Source organism: Chinchilla lanigera, unplaced genomic scaffold (assembly GCF_000276665.1).
Source record: "Chinchilla lanigera isolate Chin_1 unplaced genomic scaffold, ChiLan1.0 scaffold00080, whole genome shotgun sequence".
NCBI lineage: Eukaryota > Metazoa > Chordata > Mammalia > Rodentia > Chinchillidae > Chinchilla > Chinchilla lanigera.
Window position 1 is genome coordinate 3,670,357 of NW_004955481.1, and position 14,695 is coordinate 3,685,051.

General features: G+C 56.7%; 2 protein-coding genes across 2 annotated transcripts; one reads left to right on the plus strand and one right to left on the minus strand.

Moving 5' to 3' along the window:
- Window positions 1-1,371: 1,371 nt before the first annotated feature.
- Window positions 1,372-10,923, plus strand: Git1 (G protein-coupled receptor kinase interacting ArfGAP 1; the record flags this gene model as incomplete). The annotated part of the gene is given in 20 exon segments (XM_005402676.2): window positions 1,372-1,505; window positions 1,898-2,010; window positions 2,129-2,234; window positions 2,767-2,984; window positions 3,067-3,161; window positions 3,494-3,536; window positions 5,397-5,423; window positions 5,598-5,646; window positions 6,252-6,324; window positions 6,854-6,951; window positions 7,336-7,447; window positions 7,580-7,713; window positions 7,860-8,012; window positions 8,130-8,360; window positions 8,451-8,504; window positions 8,626-8,712; window positions 8,813-8,886; window positions 9,011-9,193; window positions 9,320-9,383; window positions 9,528-10,923. Coding segments are annotated over 20 exon segments (2,261 nt in total), but the record flags the coding sequence as incomplete, so codon positions are not given.
- A 215-nt stretch (window positions 10,924-11,138) lies between these two features.
- Tp53i13 (tumor protein p53 inducible protein 13) lies at window positions 11,139-14,695 on the minus strand. The gene is made up of 7 exons (XM_005402678.2): window positions 14,587-14,695; window positions 14,323-14,391; window positions 14,057-14,098; window positions 12,561-12,689; window positions 12,230-12,427; window positions 11,569-12,124; window positions 11,139-11,480 (listed from the first exon to the last, which is right to left on the minus strand). Exons 1-7 carry the CDS (start codon window positions 14,656-14,658, stop codon window positions 11,368-11,370), a joined length of 1,179 nt encoding a protein of 392 aa, XP_005402735.1. The 5' UTR covers window positions 14,659-14,695; the 3' UTR covers window positions 11,139-11,367.

The window sequence follows — 14,695 nt, forward strand, 5'->3', positions numbered from 1 at the left end:
GATGAATGGCTGTCACCTGGTACATCCCTCATTGCCCTGTTTTGGGGGCTTCTTAAACCTGGATTCACAGACTGAGCTGTCTTCACTTCCCATTTCCATGCTTTATTGGGGGGACACTCATTGTAGGGAGAGCTCAAGCCCCTGACTCAGAGTCTGTGTATAGTTCTCTTGGGAACCTAGATGGGAGTTCTTAGCGGGGAAGGCCCGAGAATCTGGGTTAGAGAGATACTCATCACCCCAGGACTATCCCTCCCTGGAGGGAGGGTGGCACAGCTCGCCACCCTGAGTGTTGTAGGCAAGCCAAGAGCCAGCCACCCCCACCCCCGGACAGGAGTTCCTGAGCTGGGGCATGGGCCTGGGCAGAGCAGAGTGTTGGGAGAGAGACTGCCTGCCCTACCCCCTCTCAAGGAGCACACAATGGCTGCTTTCTCCCCCATGACCTTTCAGCAGTCTGAGTTGTATGCAGCTCTCTCCTCCCCTTTTCCTGAGGGGCCTGGAATGGGTGGCATCTCCCCTACCCTTAAGGACCTTGGGAGCTTCCACCCAGTATTAGCCCCTCTTCCTGTTTCCAAAGTTCGTATCTCCACAAAGAGGAGACATTGGCCACCAGGGCTCATGCCCATCTGGGGCTGCAGGGACAGAAGGCAACAGCATGTGTGGACCTGGTCTCCTGTCTGGCACTGAAGCACCAAAGTCCACATCTCAGCAACTTTAGTCATTAGCCCTGTGACCTTGAGCAAGACCTCTGACCTCTTTGAGCTGCTGTATCCTCATCTGTAAAGCAGAATAGCATTTCCTCACTTGCATTATACATAAAGCACCCAGCTGGTGCACAGTGGGCACTCAGTCAAGATTAGTTCCTTTGCCCTGTCTATCCTTTTTAGGAGGGCGTTCAGCTCACAGTGATGGTAGCAGGAGATTTGGGCCTGAAAAGGTGTCTTACCTGCCAGTGTGGAGGCTGGGGCAGGAGCCTGCAGAAGGCTGCAATTTGTCAGGCAGGTTCCAGCAGTCTTGGGTACAGAAGAGATACACCACTGTCCTACCTGGTACATGGTTGGTGCAGCAGCCTTGCTCCCTGCAGAAAGACTGAATCTAGAGAGGTGGTTACAGGCAGGAAGCAGTGTGCCCACTGAATAGGCCCCAGAGACCACGTCACCAGAGGGGCAAGAATGTGTTGGAAAGGTCACAGCTCTGTCAGCGCCCAGCTGTGAGCCCTGGGGGAATCCCCTCCTAGCTTCTAGACTGTTGTGGACCCAATGAATGAATGTTCATGAAGCACTAAGCATACAGGCCCAGAGTGGCTACTCAGGAGTTCTTGCCTGTCCTGTCACTGGACTCTAGCTGACCCTTGTCCCCGCCTTTCGCCCCAAGACCCCGGCTGGGCATCCATCAGCAGGGGTGTGCTGGTGTGCGACGAGTGCTGCAGTGTGCATCGGAGCCTGGGACGCCACATCTCCATTGTCAAGCACCTTCGTCACAGCGCCTGGCCTCCCACGCTGCTGCAGGTACAGAACTGGGTGATTCTCCTTGCCCACACGCAGAGCATGGTTATATTCCTGCCACACTCACTCACACACCTATTTGGAATCTGGAGTTTCCAGGGGCAGTACACACCTGGGGCAGAGCCTGCTCCTGACCCCTTCCACTAACCCCATTCAGAAAGGAAGCCTTATTAGCTTGGACAAGTAGCACTGAGCAAGTTACTTTATCCTTTCTGGACTTTGGCACACCTACCATGAGTCCAAATAGGACCCACATCTTTGGCCTGACTAGTGTGGAGAGAGGACACTCAGTAGGCCCCCCAGTGCCATTTCCAGCCGTGCCAGGCACTTGGGGCATGTTTCCCCTGGTGCCCAGCAAGCACTGGGCACTCTCACTTGGCATCTCTTCCCTGCAGATGGTGCACACGCTCGCCAGCAACGGGGCCAACTCCATCTGGGAACACTCTCTGCTGGACCCCGCACAAGTACAGAGCGGCCGGCGCAAAGCCAACCCCCAAGACAAAGTCCAGTGAGTGGGGCTGCAGAGGTGGTGGGCAGGTCTGTGTGCTCTGGGATGGGCCAGGAGGTGGCTGGGTGACCCACCTCTCCTGCTCTGCTCCCCATTGTCTCCTGTGTGCTCCATGCAGCCCCATCAAGTCAGAGTTCATCAGGGCCAAGTACCAGATGCTGGCATTTGTGCATAAACTTCCCTGCCGGGACGATGATGGGGTCACTGCCAAAGACCTCAGCAAGGTTTGAGGGGCCCCACAACAAATGGGTGGGCCTTTTCTCCTCTTCCTAGGCCCAGGACACTCTTGTCACCACTGAGCGCTAGGCTCCAAAGGCAACCAAGTCAGGGGAGAATTCTGGGCACGGCAAGGGGACAAGATTGCTCTGGCAAACTGTAGGTGGCCAATTTGTCACACAAGGCTAGAGTCCCCCAGCTGTCACTCAAAAGCTGGAAAAACGTGGAGCAGTTGCTCAGCTAATCAAAGCCTCAGTTTCCTCATCTGTAAAATGAGAAAGTAATAGCAGCATCTACCTCACAGATACTATTCTTTCCAAGCAGAGCACATAGCCCCTGGTAGATGGTGACTGGCAGCAGTTGTTATTAATTGGCATTAACTCCTAGTGAGATGCTCTCTGTTCTCCCTGACATGGCCCAATTTTGGCTGGACCCCTAGGAGCTGGTAGGAGTCCCAGGAGTGGCCTGGGCCAGGTACAGCTTGGGCATGGGGAGTGCCTTGTCCACACATGTGTCTATTGCACACTCTGCTCCTTGCAGCAACTGCACTCAAGCGTGAGGACAGGCAACTTGGAGACATGTCTGCGCCTGCTGTCCCTGGGTGCCCAGGCCAACTTCTTCCACCCAGAGAAGGGCACCACACCCCTGCATGTAGCTGCCAAGGCAGGGCAGACACTGCAGGCTGAGCTGCTGGTGGTGTATGGGGCTGACCCCGGCTCCCCTGATGTCAATGGCCGCACACCCATTGACTATGCCAGGTGAGGGTCAGCTGAAAGGTGAGGCTTGGGTGGGTGGGAAGTGGCCTTCTGCTCCAGGGCTAAGCATTGCCCCTCCCCACAGGCAGGCGGGGCACCATGAACTGGCAGAAAGGCTAGTTGAGTGCCAGTATGAGCTCACTGACCGGTTGGCCTTCTACCTCTGTGGACGCAAGCCGGGTGAGCAGAGTACGGGCTGGCTGGGCTGGACCAGGCAGGTGGGACCCAGAACACACCCCAGCAGCAGGTGCCATAGTGACAAAGCCAGCTGGGGAACAGCGTTGCTAGGCAACTGGCTCCTGTGAAATTGCTGCAGGCTCTGGGCTGCAGTGAGCTGGGGCTAGGGAGCTGGGTGGGCCTTAGAGCCAGCTCCTGATGGTCTTGGTGTGCCATACCCTTATTCCTTTACCCCAACACTTCCGGGTGCCAAATCCCGCTCACAACAGTAAGGTGGGCTTCCAGCCCTTGAGGCCACCTAGCATCAGTGACTTGGCATTTTTATTTTTGTTCAGATCACAAGAATGGGCATTACATCATCCCACAGATGGCTGACAGGTGAGTGCCCACCTGATGCCCCTTCCTAGAGGGTATTTGATGCCATGAGGGTGCCTGACCTCAGAGCCCCATCCCTTATCCTCCCCAGACTGCAGGGGCACAGGACCCCATCCTTTACTCTCTCAGGCTGGAGGCACAGGTACTCACAGCCCAGTTCTCCCTAATATGGATCCAATATAGCTAAGAATATCAGCTCAGAATGTGGCCAGTATAGCTGAGCCCCATGACTGTCAAGTATGTGGAGGACTTGAGTGCAAGGGGGTACAAGGGTGTATCCCTGGGTTCTGATCTGCCATACAGTCTTAGATAAAATCTCTGCTCTGCTGGCAGAAGGTGGGCTCTATGGAGCTGGCTGACTTTGGGACTGCTGACCAGGCCTCTGGTGTGCTCCCAAATTGGACAGGCGTGTGGTTGGGGTCTTTCTGCCTCTAATGTGAGAGGCCCCAAGCACCAGGCCTTAGAGGACAGCCCCAGACACTCACCCAGCTCTCAAGATGGATGCTGGCGCCACCTGGTGGCCCTCAGATAGCCACACCATTACGCCAGGCTGCTCCTGGCTGGATGGGGACAGTAGTCGGCTCCTTCCCCCACCCAGGGCCTGTGTGAACAGATGGGATGGTCAGACCTGGGCAGCTCAGATCCCTAAATCCACACCTCCTCTGTTCTAAGATCCTGAAATTCTGCCCTACTTTTCTAGTCTGGTTCTGCCTGATTTTGTGTGTGTGTGTGTGTGTGTGTGTGTGTGTGTGTGTGTGTGTGTGTGGTAAATACACCACAGATAGACATATTCAGTGGATTGTTGAATGAGCGTCTTCTCAAAGCCAGCTGCTGCTCTGGGGATACAGGTTACTCAGACACAATCCCTGCCTTTTGGGAGCTGAGACTGGGCAGGGAGGCACTATAGGGAGTGCAGCAAGAGAGCAGAGGCACAGAGGTTGGAAACGAGGTGCCAGGAACTACAGGCAGCTCTTGTGGCCACAGCATAATGTGAGAGGCAAGGAGCAAGATTAGAGTCAGGCGAGAGAATGACCCAGACCCAGACCTGTGAGCCTCAGCGAGATCTGAGGAGAGAGTTCTTAGCATGGATGTGTGAAGTCAGCTGTGCCACTTATTAGCTGTGTGATTTACAGCAAGCTACTTAATCTCTCCTAGCCTGGTTATCTCACTTGGAAATGGGGTTGACATTCCCACCCTTTTTCAGAACTGAAGAGATCAAATAAGATATTACATAAAAAGTGGTTAGCATATTTAGGTGAGCTTTTTGATGAAGTATGGTTGAAGTATGCTGTATGTACCTGTTACTACTCAGATGTTCTAAGGTGGGTGGTGGAGGTTGGTGAAAGCCAAGTGTGGTGCATGCCTGTAATACCAGCTATGTGGGGTTCTGAGAATGAAGAGGATTGCAAATTCAAGGACACTGTGCAATTTAGTGAGACTTCATCTCAAGAAATAAAGGCAGTAAGAAAGGTAGTACAGCCAGATGTGTCGCATGATCACCCTAGCTACTGGGCAGAGAAAGGATTTTAGGGACAAGACTGGATGTAGGAAGATGCATTAAGAGAATATTGAAGAAGTCCAGGCAAAAGGGAGCAATGGCAAAACTGGGACGCATGGCTGGGATGCTGAGGGTGAGGGAGAAAAGGTGGCTCCCAGGTCAGTGGATGAGTAGGTCACAGAGGAAGGGCAGGCGGGAGGAGGAGCAGGTAGGTCGAGGGCGGATGAGTTTCCTTTCGTACACTCTGGGTCAGGCATGTGTGGAGACGGGTCTGAGCTTGGTGCAAGAAGGCGTGTGCTGCGCTGCTCTTGGGTAATTGCTGCCTCTGTCCTGTTCTTCCCTCTGCTGCCTTCCTCTGGACTTAGATCTCGGCAAAAGTGCATGTCTCAGAGGTATATCGTGCCTGCTGGGAAGCAGGCTTCGGAGGTTGGGTATGGTGGGGAGGTACCTGGTGTGTGGCATTGGGGTCTTGTCTTCCTGGGAATCTCTGCATGTTTGGGAAGTCATTGGCAGCGCTCTGGCCACCTCTCATTCCTGGCCTCCCCTTCTCCCATCTTCATCTGCAGCCTGGATTTGTCTGAGTTGGCCAAAGCTGCCAAGAAGAAGCTGCAAGCGGTGAGTCTGCTCACAGGCTCATGGTACTTAAAGTTGGCCCCCATCCCTTGCTGTTGCTCCTTCTTCCTCTAACCTGACACTTTTCCAAATTTTGTCCCTTCCCCATGGAGTACAGGGGCTTGAACCCAGAGCCTTTGCACTGAGCTACATCCTTGGTGTCTCGTCACCCTACTTTTCTTTTGAAGACGGGATCTTCTTAAGTCATTAAGTGACTTTGAGCCCACACTGGGCTCAAACTTGCAATCCTCCTGCTTCAGCCTTCCAGTGCTGGGATTGCAGGTGTGCGCCACCATACCCAGCTTTTTACTTGCCACCCCACCCCACTTGGCTCACAGTCTTCATGAGCTCCCCATGCCTTTGTCTGTGACCCTGGCTCTTCTTGCTCTCCAGAGTGTTAGAACTCCTAGGGTGTTATCTCCACTGCTGACGTATGAACAAACTGATCTGGCCTCTTCACCCTGGAGTTCGGCACATAGATCCCTATCCATTTTCTACTTCTGAGGCTGTTAGGCTGGGCAGTGCCATTTCCCACAGCTGGTCAGCTAGCCTTGTTGGCATGGGGAGCAGATGATCTTATAAACCTGGGTCACCTTCTCTGCCTCCAGCTCAGCAACCGACTTTTTGAAGAACTTGCCATGGACGTCTATGATGAGGTGGATAGAAGAGAAAATGATGCCGGTGAGTAGGGGTTGGCATAGAGGCCTGCGCAGAGGGGCCTAGAAAGAAGAGGCTTGGGTCTTAGTGGGACTAAAAAGAGGTGGCTGGGGTGGGGGCGGCTCAGAGACCTGCCTGCTGGTGAGCCCCTACCAGCTGTGAGCCTGCCTGGCAGCTCCTCACTGGACAGAGTGTGCTGAGCTGGATGGAGCCATCCCATCCCTTCCCCAAGCCCTGAGCCAGTCAGTTTCTTTGCTGCTCTGGCCACCTCCCCCATCCTGCTCCGCCCCCTGCATCACTCCTTCCAAGTGACAGCCAAGTTCCAGCCCAAACTCTGGGGCTGGCCTGGTGGGATTGGCCTTGTTCCACTCCTCAGTTGCCAGTGGCCTCACCCATCCTTGCCCTGGCCCAGCCTGGCTTCTTGGGCTCAGTGATCGTCCATGTCAGACATGTGCTGTGCCAGTTTGGGGGGTGTGGGAGGAAAAGCGCTTCCCCACCTCCACCCTGGAGGCCCCACCATGGCAGATGTTCTGCTCCCTTCCCTCCTCCACAGTGTGGCTGGCTACCCAAAACCACAGCACCCTGGTGACAGAGCGCAGTGCTGTGCCCTTCCTGCCGGTTAACCCTGAGTACTCAGCCACACGGAATCAGGTGAGGGGGCTGGGGAGGGGACCTCAGCGGGCTCCTCCCTTCTTGGGAGCCCTGTTCTTCCTCACCCTGCCATGGGCAGGCCCAGGTCAATGCTCTCTCCTTTCCTGGAGCCTCCCTCAGGGCCTGGCTGGCCTTCACATTCCGGAGCGGGGAAGGAGGCCATCCTTCTATGGGCTTGGTGAGCAGCCTCAGGTGGTGATTTGGCCTCTGTGCTGGGCTGGCCTTAGCCTTGGGTGTCTGTGCTGGTGAAGTAAGGCTGGAATTTTGTAGTTGTGGTTAGATCAGATGAAAGGGTATTGCCTTGCCGCTTTGTCCCCACCCCCATGGGTTTGACAGAAGGGGCCCCTAGTCTCTTACACTGTCCTGGTCCTTTCTGCCTTGCAGGGGCGACAGAAATTGGCCCGCTTTAATGCCCGGGAGTTTGCCACCTTGATCATTGATATTCTCAGCGAGGCCAAGCGGAGACAGCAGGGCAAGAGCCTAAGCAGCCCCACAGGTGGAACACCCTGAGCAGGGTTGCGGGCGTCATTGTCCTGGGATGTTCTCCTGGGGGCTTCCTTTGCAGGGGGGCATGAAAAATGGGTTCTGTGGCTGAGTGAGGCCTGACTAACAGATCTTGTGTCTTCAGATAACCTGGAGCTGTCTGCAAGGAACCAGAGTGACCTTGACGACCAGCACGACTATGACAGTGTGGCCTCTGATGAGGACACCGACCAGGAGCCACTACGCAGCACTGGTGCCACTCGGAACAACCGTGCCCGGGTCTGAGCGTTGTCCCTACCCATCCTCTCCTGCCCCTGTGAAGCCCCAGCTCTTACAGAGCCCGGGACACAGGGGGTCCGATCCCACCTTCAAGGGCATCTTGTTTTCTGCCCCCGTGGCTGACCAGTTTCTCTTTCTCCGTGCAGAGCATGGACTCCTCAGACCTGTCTGATGGGGCCGTGACGCTTCAGGAATACTTGGAGCTGAAGAAGGCCCTGGCTACCTCAGAGGCAAAAGTGCAGCAGCTCATGAAGGTCAACAGCAGCTTGAGTGATGAACTGCGGAGACTGCAGAGGGAGGTGAGGGCTGCAGCCTGGGGGTAGGGAGTTCAAGGCCCTGGGAGGGAAGGGTGCCTTCTCTGAGAGGTAGGGTGCCTGCGCGGACCCAGGGTTGGATACCACTGTGTGCACTCACAGATCCATAAGCTGCAAGCAGAGAACCTGCAGCTCCGGCAGCCATCAGGGCCCGTGCCCACACCGCCACTCCCCAGTGAACGGGCAGAGCACACACCCATGGCGCCTGGTGGGAGCACCCACCGCCGGGACCGCCAGGCCTTCTCCATGTATGAGCCAGGCTCCGCTCTGAAGCCCTTTGGGGGTGCACCTGGGGACGAGCTTACCACACGGCTACAGCCCTTCCACAGCACTGTGAGTTGCCTGTGCATCTTGGGTGGAAAAACAGGGCTGGGCCTGCCACAGGGCCTGTCATGATGTCCGTTGTGCTGCCCCCACCCACAGGAGCTAGAGGATGACGCCATCTATTCCATGCACGTGCCCGCTGGCCTTTACCGGGTAAGCTGGGCCTGGGAAAGGTGGACCCACTGTAGACAGTAGGTTTTGAGTCCCAGTAGCTGTCAGGCTGTTCTGGGTGCTGGAGCTGGAGAGACTGACTTTGGCTGTTTCTGGGTTTCAGATTCGGAAGGGGGTGTCTGCTTCAGCTGTACCCTTCACTCCTTCCTCCCCACTGCTGTCGTGCTCCCAGGAAGGAAGCCGTCATGCGGTAACATTTCCAGCCCAGTGCTCCTGGCAACAGTGTGGGGAGCAGGGTGTGTGTGCCCAGGAATACATACTCACCTCCAGCCCTCTCCCATGCCCTCCAGAGCAAGCTTTCCCGCCATGGCAGTGGTGCTGATAGTGACTACGAGAACACGCAGAGTGGGGACCCGTTGCTTGGGTGAGGCTCTCTTGGATCTCTGCCCAGTCCTGGCACCTGGAGGGGAGGAGGGGGAGAGGGCCCGGGTGTCTGCAGGGGAGCATCCGTGACTGGATCCGCTTTCTCTTCTCACACTGGGACTCAGGCTGGAAGGGAAGCGGTTCATAGAGCTGGGCAAGGAGGATGATCTCCATCCCGAGCTGGAAAGCCTAGATGGGGACCTAGATCCTGGGCTCCCCAGCACGGAGGATGTCATTCTGAAGACAGAGCAGGTCACCAAGAACATTCAGGAGCTGTTGAGGGCAGCCCAGGAGTTCAAACATGACAGGTATGTGTGAATGGGGTGGGTCCGGACATGTGGGGTGCTGCAGGGGCAGCAGAGGGTCCCTGTTCCTCTGTCCCTGGGACCCTTCCTGGAGAGGCCCCTCATCCATCCCCTCCTGTCCCCCCACAGCTTTGTGCCCTGCTCAGAGAAGATCCATTTGGCTGTGACTGAGATGGCCTCTCTCTTCCCAAAGGTACAGGGGTCAGACAGGAGCAGGAGGCCCCCGGGGTGGGGCAGGCATAGGGATCTGTTACCTGGGTGGAGATAATACACCTGCTGGGCCATGATCGAGGTGGATGGTTTAAAGTCCACTCGCGCCCTCCCTCCCGCTCTGCAGAGGCCAGCCCTGGAGCCAGTGCGCAGCTCACTGCGGCTGCTCAATGCCAGCGCCTACCGGCTGCAGAGTGAGTGCCGGAAGACAGTGCCCCCAGAGCCTGGCGCCCCTGTGGACTTCCAGCTGCTGACTCAGCAGGTGATCCAGTGCGCCTATGACATCGCCAAGGCCGCCAAGCAGCTGGTCACCATTACCACCCGAGAGAAGAAGCAGTGACTGCACTCCCTGCCCTCACCCACACCCTGGGACCTCATTGGCCATGGGGGCTGGGCCACTCCAGACACTAACCCACCCCAACAGAGCCACTGGCACAAGTGCCCTTAGCGCTGCCATTCTCCCCTGGCAGCCAGGCGCCCTGGTGCCCACTCCCCTTGAGCCCCAAGGATGGGGAGGTGGGGTGGCAGGAGCTTCTGTCCCCCACATTCCATGCACCTCCCCCCTGTACATAGCACCCCCCCTTTCTGCGTGCGGGGCCTGCAAGGCATCACTCCCAACCCCTCGCCATCAGCAAAGGGTTGGATGGGGACACTCCACACAAGGCCGCCCCCTACGTGCAGACCACCCCTGTGAGCCAGTTCAGCCCTATCAGGGCTGAGTGGGGGCGTCCTCCTCCTTTGTACATATCTCTGGGTGTCCCTGCCCTTAGCCGCCAGCCCTCTTGCTGCTCTCCTCTAATGCCAAACGGCCCCTGCCTCGGGCACAGACCCCAACTAGTATGTTGGGGTCCCCAGCAGCAAACACTGGAAAATCTTTTTTCTTTCCTCTCCCCAACCCCTTAATTTTAACTTTGTGGTAACTGAGTGTCCCTGCGTGCCTGCGTGTGAGTGTGTGAGCAGCAGTGCCGTTCAGGAGGCCTGGCCCATCTGGAGCTTGGAGGGGTGAGGGGACCAGAGCAATGGGACCAGCATTGGGGGGGGTCTTCCTCTCCCCCACCTGGGACCAGAGACGGCCGGGATCACCAGCTGTGACCCTGACTCTGCCTCTTATCACAGCCCCCATTTGCACCCCTATTCTATGAACTTAAAAGGAAAACCACTTCCATCCCTCCTTCCCCTCCTTTGTAGAGGGAAAAGTGCTGGGCAGGCAGAGGGCTGAGCCTGGGGCTGGCTCCCCGGGGTCCCCAACTCAGCTGGTGGCTGTGGACCTGAGAGCCCCTCCCCATCACCTCTGCGAGGCCAGTACCCATCATCACTACCTGCAGCTAAGGTGGCCCCACCCTCTGGAAGCCTGGGGACCTGATGCAGCCTGGGAAGGCTGGAGAGGCCGACAGCAGCACCCACCAGCTCTTCTTCCTGACCCACCTCTCCCCCAAGGGGGCCAGCCCTACCTGTGTGGTGGTGGGTGGACTGTCAAGATGTGTGTCATGTACATTTGTATCAAAAATAAATAAGTGACCATGTGCTGCTTCTGATGCTTAGAGAATTGGGAGTTGGCAGGGGTTGAAGGCAGACGTGAAAAAAAAATCTGGAGAAGCATGGAGCAAATAGACTTGTGAGCGTCCAAAGACCCAGTACAACCCCTGCAAGCCTGGGGGTGGGGCACGGGACCAGCCCAGATGGCCTGGGCCTCAAGTCCTGGGGGAGCGTGTCTGTGTGACAGATGCACAGGCTCTACTGCGGACTCTACTAAAATAATTTAATTAGAAACGAGTTTGGGCAAGGGCGTCAGGAATGGCTCTTTTCTGGCCACTCCAACCCGCACGTCAAGGAGGCAGCGTTTCTGCAATATGTAGCAGGGCTGCTCCGTGTGCCGCCAGGGGGCGCCCCTGTGCGCGGCCCACGTGGCAGAGGCTGGGCGACCGCAGAGGAGGGGCCCGCCGGGCCAGCGGCAGGGCTAGGGCAGGTCAGTCTGAGCTCTCCACATCCGGGCCACTGTCTGGCGTGGCGGGGAGCAGGGGTCTCCGACGGGAGCGCTTGACTCGGCGCGAGGGCATCAGCAGCCTCCGCTTCAGCACGGCTGTGGGCAGAAGTAGCAGTCAAAGGCAGGGAAGCCACTGGTTTCAGCTTGGGTAGGTGGGCTAGCGGGTGGGGAGGAAAGGTCTCACCAGCAACAGTGTCCTGGCTGTCCGCTGTGGGCCCCCAGTAAATGCTGTCTCCCCGGCGGAAGTTTCGATGGAGCCTCGTGCAGAGCGTGGCCAGTGTGAGCAGTACCAGCAGGAAGGTCAGGGCCATGGCAGCCCAGGCGGCCTCCTCCGTGCGTGGGGTGGGGCCCCGGGCTGCCCGCGGAGGCGCTGCTGCCCGAGGGGCCGGGGAAGCTTGATTGGGGCAGGTGCACCCTCCTGGGCTGCCTTGGGCTTTGGGTATCTGATCCTCTGACCTGCTGCTTGCATTGCCTACGGGTCCTCCAGGTGACAAGGGGACCGAAGGCACCGATGGGGCATTAGCCCCCTCACTTTGGGCTCCCCAAATGGGCTGCTGGACCTTTAAACTCCACGGGGAAGCAAAAGGAACCCTCGGGCCTGCAGGAGTAGACTGGAGACCCAGAGCAGCTCGAAGCCCCCGCCTCTTGGCACCACTGGAAGAGTGCTGCCTGGGCCCGCTGGATGGCATCCCTGTGCCAGGAGGCCTCCAGCTACGCAGAGCAAAGGCCAAAGCTGGGGCCTAAGGGGAGAAGAGATAGTGGTTGGTCATTCCTGCCCTGCTCAGATAACCCAGTGACCCTGACAATCTCCAAGATAGCCCCAGACTGGGCCTGGCATGCCTCACCTGCATACACCCTCTTGGGTACAGCCTCCCTCTGCTGCGGCTTGGCACCGACGGAGAGGGCTGAGCCGGGCTGTCAGAGTGGAACCATACTTTCTTCCTCTGCTTCCTCCGCTGCCTCCTCTTTAACCAGTAGGCAGCCCAGGCTGGTTCTACCCATGCCATCTCCAGTGCCATCCCCCATGCTGTCAGCACCAGGGGCTATGAAACAAGGTAACTTTTAGAGCTAAGGTGAAGGAAGGTAGGGAGCAAGCAAAGGGAATTTTCCTTTCCCTTCACATGGGGCTGTTCCCTTCTGCCGTGGCCAGACAACTGTCTTTCCTCAACCACTTACCCTGTCCCGAGTGAGGTTGGAGTCAGGGATGAGTGAGGGCTTAGCAACACAAACATGGGCCAGGAAGGCAAGCTGGAGTTTCAGCCAGGGATGGGCACAAGGGTGATAGAGGAAGGTGACATCCTCAGCCTAGAGGAAAAGCAGACACATCAACCCAGGCCCAGAGAATCACAAGCTCTCCCATCTTGGGCACCACTGTAAAGCAACTACCAGCATGGCCAAGTGGCCCTCCCACTTTCAAAACACAGGAAAGAGCAAAGGGCCCTGGGTACAGGTATGTGCTCCCTTTTGCTTCCCTTCACTCCCCTCTCCAACAAATGTCACCCTTCAGGGCTGAGCCCATGAGCTGACAATGCTTAGACAACCCTGTTAGACCACACTTTATTTCTCTGCTCCTGCAACAATAGGTCTACAGATCCACAATCTATATGATAAGCATCCCGCAAACAAAGACCAACTCTTCTCTATCAATCTAATCAATATAGTCAGTCTCCCAAGAGGATCCAAGTATGAGGCACATAGGCAGCAGGTGCACAAGCGTAGGATAAAACACTTCATTAGTCATTAATTATTCCTTGATTGAATTAACCCAGGGCTCAGCACGGTGCCAGATGCTGGGGGAAATACCAAAAGAGAACGCTTAGGGCTGGGGATATAGCTCAGTGGCATAAGCGCCTGCCTGGCAAGCGCAAGGTCGTGAGTTCGAGCCCCAGTACCAAAAAAAAAAAAAAAAAAAAAGAGGGAACACCTGGCCTCTGCCTACAGAAATATGTAAGAAGCTCAGTGGCTAGGTGCACTGGTACCTTCCTGTAATCCCAGCACTCCGGGAGGCTGAGGCAAGAGGACTGCAAGTTCAAACCCCGCCTCAAGCAACTTAGTGACTTAGTGAGACTATGTCTCCAAAAAGGGGGCGGGGGCTGGGGATGTAGTTCAATGTAAAGGCCCTAGGTTCAATCCCCAGTACTGGCAGGTGGAGGGACATAATGCAAATGAAAGGGCACACTAATAACGCACAAAGTGGTTAGCTGTGAAATTGTAGGAGACAGATTATGAGTACTACAGGAATGCAGAGAAAGGGATGAAGACAGGCTGATATGCTCAGACAGTCTCAGGGGGCATGGACTCCGGCACTGGGCTGTGAAAAGAGATGGGGAGGGGTGGCAGCAGGGTAGGAGCTGCACTCTTTAGGTCCGGACAGGCCATGTGTGGAGGAGAATAAACAGGAGCAAAGGTGCAGCAACGGGAAGGAGTCTGGCATTCGCTTGTGTGGTGAGTAGATCAACATGACTGAGAAGAACTGAAGATACGGAGTCATATGAAGTTAATTTATGGCCAGAGAAGTCAAGCAGGGGGTGCTGCTGTGCTAAAGCCACGGGTTCTGAAGAGCCTTTCTGCAGAAAATGGTAAGAAGGGAACTGATGCTCAGGAAAGTCGGAGGAAGCATTCAAGTCACGTCTCAGAAGTAGATAGCAAGGTTGTACCCTCCTTGTACTTACCCACCCTGGTCTCATTCGAGTGTAGGTGACCTTTGGCAACACCTACACATGGGAAAAGAAGACTGTTTAGAGCAGCTGGGGCACTGCGTGCTTAGAGAGGGGAGGGACACCAGGCCGCAGGTCTAGGCTGGGATGGAGAAGTTAGCAACTGAAGGCAGGAGAAACCAGCAGAGGTCCCCACAGGGTGACTGGATGGTACAGCGAGGCCAGAGCGGGACTGGGCTACTCCTTCGCACCCCTCTCCCTCGGCCCATCAGGGCCCCTACCTGTGAGGGCAGAGGCCACAGACCCTCGGGACAGTGGGCTCCAGCCTCCTCCGCCAGCTCAGCCACCACCTGTGGGTCCAAAGCGCAGAGCTGGGGCGCTGGCCGCAAAAGGGCCCTACCCTCTCTCTCCCTTCCCAGGCCCGCGGGTTGCGGGTAGAGGGGACTCTTAGCCTCCTCTCGGCGCGCCACTCCTTCCAGGACAAACTTTTGGCAAAGCGCTTTGAGATCGCGGGCCGAAGGCTTTCCAGGACTGGGGCGCCTTACCTCGCTGGGACCCAGGAGCCCCACCAGGGCTGCCAGGAGACGCAAGTAACGCGAAAGCAGAGGAGGCGCCATGCCAGCGGGTATCACCGCCCCACCAGCGAGGGAGCGC

Excerpts from the sequence above, each read along its gene's own strand:
- Tp53i13 (XM_005402678.2), bottom strand. The coding sequence starts at position 14,658 with ATGGCGCCTCCTCTGCTTTCGCGTTACTTGCGTCTCCTGGCAGCCCTG. Across the intron at positions 14,099-14,322 it reads TGTGGCCTCTGCCCTCACAG|GTGTTGCCAAAGGTCACCTA; the intron begins GTAGGGGCCCTG and ends TCCCATGTGTAG. Across the intron at positions 12,125-12,229 it reads ACCCAAGAGGGTGTATGCAG|GCCCCAGCTTTGGCCTTTGC; the intron begins GTGAGGCATGCC and ends TTCTCCCCTTAG.